We start from the raw sequence: 9,377 nt of genomic DNA, 5'->3' as shown, positions 1-9,377 counted from the left end.
GCACATGTGGTGCAGACAACCAGCTGCATGTTGTGTTGTCATGGGGCTGATTGCTCTGTGTAGCTGCTTTTTAATAAGTACCTGCTCAGGTTTGACCTTTTCATTGCACTTTAATAAAGCGATAATTAGGAGCCTAATTAGGAGCTGGGGAACTTAATTGGTTCTTAAGCATGGGGAACAATGAGACACTCCACAGTCGTCATGGAAAGCGAATGTCTGCTGCTCAAGACACAGAACGGGCAGATGAATTTTACTCTGTGGGGGAGGGAAGACGTCAAATATAAACTCTCACTGACGACTGTGTGTGTTAATATTATCAGAAGGAAAACTACGGAAACAGCTGATGGATAAAGCAACAATACATCAGGAGCTGTGTAATTGGAAGAAGCATCTTTCGAAGCTTATGGAACTGTTTATTATTCCTTAAGTTAAGTTCCTCTTAAGTAATTAAAATAACCTTAAAATCAATTCTAAAATGTACTGGAAGCCAATGTGAAGAGGCTAAAACCAGTCATCCATCCAACCACTATATCCTACTAGTTGCAGTGGGTCCTGGAGTCAGTCCCTGCTGACATTGGGCAAGAGGTGGGGTACACCTTGGACAGGTTGCCAGTCCTGACAAACAAGACAAACAACCATTCACTCCTACAGTCAATTTAGAGCCTCCAGGCAACCGCACCACAATCTGCATGTCATTGGATTGTGGGTGGAAGCCAGAGAAAACCCACACAAACACTGGGAGAAAATAAAAACTCCACATGGCCCTCTCCAAACTGGGATACAAACCTTTTTTGTTGTGAGGCCAACTAGTACATTATTGATGAAAAAATAATATAAAAAATAATAATTTAATTTGGAATTAAAGTGTTCTTTAATGTGTTATAGGTCACGGGACCCAGTTTGAAGAGTTTGATCACTTCTATGAAAAAATTTGTGTAGCATATCAAAAGAACAACATTTCTGACACGTTATTCAGCTGCTGCCAAACATGCTCCATGATTATGGAGAAAGGAAAATGTTTGGGCCGAGCTCATAGACGAACGCCGCATGCACCTTATTGATTTTGAGGGTAAAATCGATACGTTTTTCATAGTCTTGATTGGATTAACCGTTTCATATTCAACTTTTAATTGGATTTCTACTTTCTACAATGAGAGCTTACTTGAAAATCAATATGCCAATCAATACCTCCGTGTTCAGGAAGTTCAGCTCTGGAGCTGTGAGGGAAAATGGAGGCCACCCATGTGACTCAATGAAGTCTGACAAACGTAATCATGCTTTTATTAAGAGTAGGAAAAACACACTATATTAGTTTTAATAGTTGGAATTTTAGTTTTTTAAATAGAAATATACTAAATATAAAAGAAGTTCTGATAATTGAATGTTCCTTCGTATGTATAAAGAAAATGGATCGTTCTCAAATTACAAGAAAATACCGGTCAAATGTACAGTTCTCTAGTACGTCACACAAGCATCGAAGTAAAGCATAGCTGATTATGGGGGTGAGCCTAATCACCAAATCATACAGGAAATATGGCCCATATGGGTTGAAAACTCAAAAAACCACGCTACCCATAATTAGTAATCAGATAATAAATTCTATGTTCCATCGCGTAGACTTAATCCGTGTCTAGGCTTTGGCAAAAAGTGGCAGCAGAACACGCCAAGCCAATAACTCCAATCCTAGACAGGTAAACAGCCTTGTATGTGAGAGATAACTGTTCCGAGCGCAGTTTATGTTTATCAAGCATGTGGCCAATTATTTCTTTTGTTCAGCCAGATGTCATAGACTGTAAAACTAGCAGGTGGTCACTTATTTAATTAGTTGGGTTGACCAACCAATTGCCAGAGATTAAGAGCACATTTAACTCAGGCTGCTCCCGCCCGCTATTATCTAGACCAGTACCTCCCTTAATTTTTATTATCGTAAGGCTCAAATTGACAATTAAATTTCAACCCAGGCACTTTAAAACATACTAGAGGTTCAGCACTAATGTAGATACTAGTATATCTATTGCAGATATATTCAAGATTACTTTCTTTGGTGTGATATAGATACTTTCTTTGACTGCTAGAAACCCCACTGATATTAAAACTTATAAATTAAAAAGTACAATAGACATGTGATAACTTAGGGAGCATGTTCGTCTCTATAAGTCCTTTAAATCAACTATCACCAAAGAAATGCAATAAAGCACATACAATAGAACCAAGCACTGAGCACAAGGTTAGGATACAATAACTGTCTCAAGTTAAGTATTTTATGGTGTTGTTTAAAGCTATGTTTTGTCATGTTTAAGAGACACCTCAACCAAAAATGATTTATCACTATGATTAAATGATCAATTTCTCTTAGCTCACTTGAACAATTCTGCTGGGGCTGTGTACTGTTTAGGATTTATATTTAATGTTGGAGTTGCTGAGGGAAATACTGTGCTTGTGTGTGTGTGTGTGTGTGTGTGTGTGTGTGTGTGTGTGTGTGTGTGTGTGTGTGTGTGTGTGCGCAGATAATGTTAATAAATGCAACCATTTTAGACAACACTCATAGATTATGTTCACGGATCATGCACACATTATGTACGCCTCAATGGGACTTAAGGACTTTATAGGACAATGGCCATTTGTTGAGACAATGAGACAAATGAACTGATGCTTGGGCTCTTAATGTGACACGTAGTGCAGACAGAACCAAACAGAAAGTGAAGCATTCATGTAGTCAGACTTTTATGCTGCAATCATGTATTTGTATATGTAAACAGCTTTAGTCTTCACGTGTGCATTTTAATAGTTTATATTAAATATAAAACAGCTAATCAAGCTTCTTCCCAACAACATTTTGACTCATAACAGGAAAAACAGGATATGTCATTACAATGACTCATGTACAAGAAGTTTCCCAGTAAGCCATACCTGTTAGACAGTATGCACAATACCACCAGGATCTAGGTAATCTAAATGGAATGCATTTACCGTTTGTACTGTTTCATTTACACCCACATTTTTCCTGCTATGGCACATCAACATATTTGCTGTATTGACTCAAGATATTCTCTAATTTTGAAGATTAATAATAAAGTGTTTGATAAGTCAGAAGGATCACTTTTGCTATATTTGACTATGTGTAATATATGCCATCACATTACACATTTTAAAGTTAAAGATAGCAAAACGTTGAGTAGATTATAATGTAATATTTTGTATACATTTACAGTTTAATTGAGTATTTCCATTGAATATATACTACTACTTAATCTTATTGTAATACACAATGAATAAATGTAGATGAAAATAGACATATCGCATGCTATAGGTTATTAAGAACCCTCCTCATTTCCATGAATTGGAAAGGAAAGCTTCAGCTGTGGTCGCAATTAGAGCTGCTGTGGAAAAAGTTGGAAAAGAAAGAAAAGAAAGAAAGCTCAGACCTCTTCAGAATCTAATTTATTAGGAACATGAATACCAATATGATATATTCTATAATCACAAATAACACACTTTTCTGATATAATTAACTGAAAATGAATGTTTACCGGCTTTCTAGACATCATTAGGGTATAACATACTGTGTTCATGGTGCATTAATTTAGTTCACAAAACGTAGATGTTCCAGTGAATGAGGTTTGAATAAAAAGTATATACATATACAGCATGAAAACACAATAAACAATGTGAACAAAAGAGAACAGATCCCAACAGAGAGCCCTGGGGAACACCATATAATGGCTCCGATATTTTGCCACCTCCAGTCTCCTGCAGTTCTTGACTGATTCAATAAATGAATGTGGCTGACGTGTTATAATTGGAGATATTCTTTACAACTACACACAGCAGCTACAGTCGTCTTGGCTGAGGTTAAAGAAGTTCTGACAAACAATCAAGTAGTTACGACGGGTTCGTGAGTAATAAGCGAAAACCTGCTTCCACCCAGTTCGTATACTTCACAATACATATCAGATTTTCAACACTAATATAACAATAAAGATGGCTTTACAAAAACACAATGCTTATTGCTTTTTAAAAAATCATATAAAAGAAATAGAGTGTTATTTATCAGCAGTACCCTCTCCTTTTACTGTCTGTCACACCACTTATCCCACGACCCCCACAAAAAAATTCACAAACTTCAAAAAACCTGAATCTGATTTATAAAAACCACTGAGCAAAGTTATCAACACACACTCATGCAAACGTGAAAAACTCGACTACGAGGTATGAACAGAGCAAAGCATACACATCAAATAAAACAACTTCAAGTGAGCATGATTCTTCTGAGATTGATGCAGTGGAACAGACTGCATGCTAACGTGAAAAAATCAGTGCATAATATTCAACCACTCTGAAGAAGTTTGGTGAAACATGCATTGGCTGAATGCTTGCTGACTATTGCAACATTTCCCCAGGTCTTTGGCTTTTATGGAGACCAACATGATGATGATGTAACGTGAGCATAACAAGAAGACCTAGACAGGCACTTAAAACTACTTGGATAGTGTAATTTTTCCAACACATGAAAAGCTTTGTTTACGTATATCAGCGATTGCCAAGTATTATAGACAATGACAACCATGCTATGCTAGTATTATTATGCATATTATGCAGAATCGTCTTATCCTGTGAAAGAATTGATAAAAAATCTCTAATCAGTACCATAGAGTAACAGCAAAATCACCATAAATACATTTTCAGTGTGTCAATTTAACAAGGTGTATGTCACAAGCAAATATGACAGGGGCAGCACTAAGATGGGAAGGAGAAATTTATCTTGATTCCAAAGTTGGTGCCAAAGATTTGTAGGTGCTTTGGCTGATGGAGCAGATTTAAGCTAAATAGACAAAATTCAATCTCTATCAAAAGTTAGAGTCATTCTCATGTCTGTTCTGTCAATGTGAAGCTGCAGCTAGCAAGTGATTAGCTTAGCAAAGTTTGGCTACGTCAAAAAGAAATAAAATGTGCTTATCAACAAGTTACGTCTATGTTGAAACATAGATTGTATATGAAGATGGACAAAATGGCTGCTCCAAAATAGCGAAGCCAAAACGTCTAGAAGTCATAAACCCGCCTCCTCCGTGTAAATGGATAGGGGAAGGTCCAAATTAAAAATTAAAAATACAAATCAAAAACATTTGTATAAGTTTGTAGTGCAGTGGAGTTTTTTTTATACTCGGAAACAAATGGATTATACACTTGGTTGGTCAATGACATATACAGTTCAGTTTCTAAATCTGGATTATTTTTCCCATGGCATCATAAAGGGTTAACCTTCTGCTTGTGATAACACATCTTCATATCGGGCTGTCCCTGTGTCATCAGCATTCAAGCTATCAATTTTGTTCTGTGAGGACACTTCATAAAACATCACTTAAGAGATAAAACGTTCAAAGAACAACGCAAAGAAACATTCATTAATCATTAAATGATCACGGATTAGTGGAAGGCAGCTGACGCCAGATCCCTTATTCACACGGAAAATCTAAAGTGGATAAACACCAACCAGCAAACATAAAGCAAAAACATTGCTCATGTGTAACAAATAAAAAGGACATAGCTAAAAGAAACAAGGCACAAACTTTATACAAAAACTTGCCTTTCTGACAAACACACCCGAGTTACCCTAGTTCTGTCTGTGGTTGATTAAAGGTCAGCAGTGAAGGCTCTTTTTATTAACGTAACCTGAGAGGGGTCCCTTTTTCGCCAGCAGCTTTCAAGTGAAGACTTCGATCCTTCTGATACAAGTAGCCATTAAAGTGGTTTCCCAATGCTGAAAGTAGCCGTCACAGTGAGTAAAAAAAAACATTTCCCGTCACTCCCAAAGGTTTTTCTTGACCCTGTTTACTGCCAGTCTGGGTCTTGTAGAGAAAGGCAAAAAAACACAAAAGAACACACACAAAAATAAAAGCTTCCAGTATCCACAGACAAACCAAGCTCCCATAGCACAAAAGAGGACAGTGAAGGCGAGCAGATGGATTCTTTAAGTGTGCATACAGTGTTTCATCGTGGCAGCCTGTAGCATCCGTGCAGGCAGGAGGTAGTGTAGTGCCGCCGACCTACACGTGGGTGCGGAAGAGGTGGCTGGCTAGAAGCGGCTGCCTGACTCGGAGCGGGAGCAGCCACAGGAGTTTCCAGCGTGTGCCGCAAACTTCGGCTAGTGCCCACTGCCAGGACCTCTTTGAGCCACATCTGAGAGGACAGAAAAAGGTCATTACTGATGTAAAAGGGACATTACAACAACAATGGAAGGGATGAGTTCAGCATGTTGGAAAACGCCCTTATTTGCCTTCTTGTAATGCTAAAAAGACCGATACCACTTTCATGTCTCGGTTCAACATATAGACTAGATGGGTGAGGCCCTTCCAACTATCCAGAGACTAAGCTAAAATATTCCCGATATAAAAACTGCCGTGTTCCGTATTTGGAACCTGAGTCTGCGCGGTAACAATCTGGGGGGACAGGCGCAGTAGTGATCAAGACACTTTGGCTTAATTTTTGGGGAGCTGTCCATGGTTCAACTTAGAGCTGGAGCCATCAGCTGGTTAGCTTAGCTTAGCATAAAGACAGGAAAAAGGGTCAGTAAAGCAGACTCACGCTTCATTTGAGAACTGAGCCATTTTCTCAATGGTGGTAGTATCCTGTAAAGACAGAAAAGCAAAGATCAATACAAAATAAATGCGTATTTTCACCAAAGAAGATCCTTCATGATGAATCATTAGAGAGTCCCACGATCAGCCAAAACACCAAACTCCTGTTGACAGCTCTGATCATGGAGGCTAAGTTTTGACGTCTCAAACATTACAACTGTGAAAGCTTAGCATTTCAGCACAAACAAATGATGCTGTCAATAAAATATACCATCACGCATCACTACATGAACACAAATGCATCAGAGAATGTAATTTGGAACAAGATAATGATCCCTTTTGTGTTTATTGAGCACTCACCGACAGGATGCCCGTCATCTGGGTGTAAAACAAACTCGCCATGCCACCGAACATGACCATGCCCATGAACGCTGACACCCGCAGCAGAGCCAGTTCATGGCGTGTTGTAAACTTCTCCTGAAAAGAGAGCGGTGACGCTTCCACGTTAGATGCAATTATCTGAGGAATTTTTCTGAGTTGATTATTAACTTTTAGATTTCACAAGTGCTGTGGATGACTCCTCAACTTTTGTGGTAATGTTGACACACAAGCTTTCAGATGAGTAAATAGAAGCAGCACAAGCATTTTTGATGATATCATTTACTAATATTCGAGCAGAACGTACCTGGTCCATTCCCGTCAGTGGCTGGAAGTAATAGTACTGGCAGAAGTCCAACACCAGCGTGAACAAACTTAACACCTGAGCGTAGATACAGAGCTGCAGGAAGAGCCAGTGGTTGTCTTCTCCCACACAGTTATTGATCCTGGAAATAAACTTGATTTAGCCAATAATCTCGTATAATCTATGTTTTTATTGATATATAATAAGATACAGAGCAAGAATGTCATTGGTGTTGTGCATCCTTACCAGGGACAGTGGTGGTCCATCCTGCGCACACAGTGGCCACAGCGACTGCAGTGGTGGGACCTTTTGGGTCTCATTAAGTTGCACTTATTGCACAGCTCCCAGTGCTCCCGCTCTGTGACATGAAGACAACATTTACTTTATTACTGGTTAAAAAACTGGCTAACCAATGACAAAGGGACACAATAAATCAACAATCTACAAACAATCTATTTTGACTGAGGAGAGATGTCGCTTTTATGAACATAGTCACTTATTTACAGGTGCACTGATTCATGGGTAAACAGTGAAAACATGCATTATATGACACCTTGACACAATAAAAGATTTGATTTATAGGAAAGCAGGAAAAAAGTTAGGTGGGCTTTACTGTTTCCGCACCAGAGTGAGGTATGTGGGGGTCCACAGGAAGGCGGCCGGGATCTGCTGTGGAAGCTCTGAAGAGGGCCGCTAGGCAGAGGGCTGATGATATGTAATAACCTGAAGAAATACACAGTGTGATCCGGAGTAATTATACTGCGTTTTTACACGAGCAATCCTATGTCTTTTATTTTTTGTGGGCACAATATATCACAATTGTCTGTGGCCCCTAAGCAATGCATGAGACACCTTCTTTGTTCATCACAAAAACGAGGACACTCACAAACAACCGTGGCCCAGGGGATGTGTCCTTCATTGTAGTGGGGAAGCAGAACCAGCTTGGGAACGAAGAAAGTGTTGTAGAGCCAGATCCCAAATACCAGACTGACGCACAGCCACCCCATGGGGTCCACCACAAAGTGCAGTCGAAGCTTCATTGCTGCGGGGGGGCGGGGGGGCTCCGGGGAAACCTACAGAAGACCACAGCGCACACGTGCAGATTTAAGAGTGTGTTTGGTGTCTGGTAAACACACATGCTTAATAAACATGACATATATGTTTTATAGAGGAGTGTGTGTGAGTCATCACTTACTATCAGTGTGGAGTTCATAGAAATTATATGTTTTAAATAAAATATCTATCACAAAGCCATTATTTGATTTTATATTTTGTGTATCTCTAGTCTTGATTTGAAGTTTTACTCTTGCAATGTTTTCAATTAAATAAACAAAACACTAACATCTGTTGTGCCATTATTGTAAACGCTAGGTTGGTCAAATTAACAACTTTGGATAGCTTCAGTCATTTATCGATAAATCTGTATTTATATTTGGCTACAATACTCTTGTATGTACTTTACAGGGACAGCTTTGTAGGAAGTGAACTTATTCTTGACACATTTAAGCCTAATATTATTATTATGCTCTTGTGCTTGACTGTTTTGTTTGAATTATCTATCTATCTATCTATCTATCTATCTATCTATCTATCTATCTATCTATCTATCTATCTATCTATCTATCTATCTATCTATCTACCTATCTATCTATCTATCTATCTATCTATCTATCTATCTATCTATCTATCTACCTATCTATCGATCTATCTATCTATCTATCAAACACATTGACTCAGAACACCACTACCTGACACGTGCTCAGGAGGGAACAGTAGGTCATATTTTGCTGGAGATGAAACCTTTCTAACAAAGGCCTTATTACTGTGTTATACAGCAGGTTAGTGTAAACAAGCTCAGCCTCAGTCACATCACATCTCACAGATCCACACAGTCTGAATCAGCCTCCACATCACTGCCGGTGTTCATTATGAGCAGGTTGCTCTATCATTATTCACACACACACACAGGAAACCCTGTGATGGGGTGGGCTCTGTAGCCCTGCTGTGCTGCTAGCTAACCTCACTAAGCTAACCGGATTCAAAACACACGTCTTCACGTACAGACAGAAACAGTCCCATGTGCTGATCGCCAGTCAGGAATTTTAAAAACCTTCAACGGA

General features: G+C 38.9%; 1 protein-coding gene across 1 annotated transcript; it reads right to left on the bottom strand.

Annotated features, from left to right (window-relative positions):
- Positions 1-5,092: 5,092 nt before the first annotated feature.
- Positions 5,093-8,297, bottom strand: zdhhc21 (zinc finger DHHC-type palmitoyltransferase 21). The gene is made up of 7 exons (XM_061066416.1): positions 8,144-8,297; positions 7,882-7,980; positions 7,504-7,615; positions 7,261-7,399; positions 6,936-7,052; positions 6,583-6,626; positions 5,093-6,177 (listed from the first exon to the last, which is right to left on the bottom strand). The coding sequence occupies exons 1-7, from the start codon at positions 8,295-8,297 to the stop codon at positions 6,045-6,047; spliced, it is 798 nt and encodes a 265-aa protein (XP_060922399.1). The 3' UTR covers positions 5,093-6,044.
- Positions 8,298-9,377: the final 1,080 nt, after the last annotated feature.

Source organism: Limanda limanda, chromosome 22 (assembly GCF_963576545.1).
Source record: "Limanda limanda chromosome 22, fLimLim1.1, whole genome shotgun sequence".
Taxonomy (NCBI): domain Eukaryota; kingdom Metazoa; phylum Chordata; class Actinopteri; order Pleuronectiformes; family Pleuronectidae; genus Limanda; species Limanda limanda.
The sequence above is the reverse complement of the archived record's forward strand: the minus strand, read 5'-3'. Positions and strand labels throughout refer to the sequence as shown.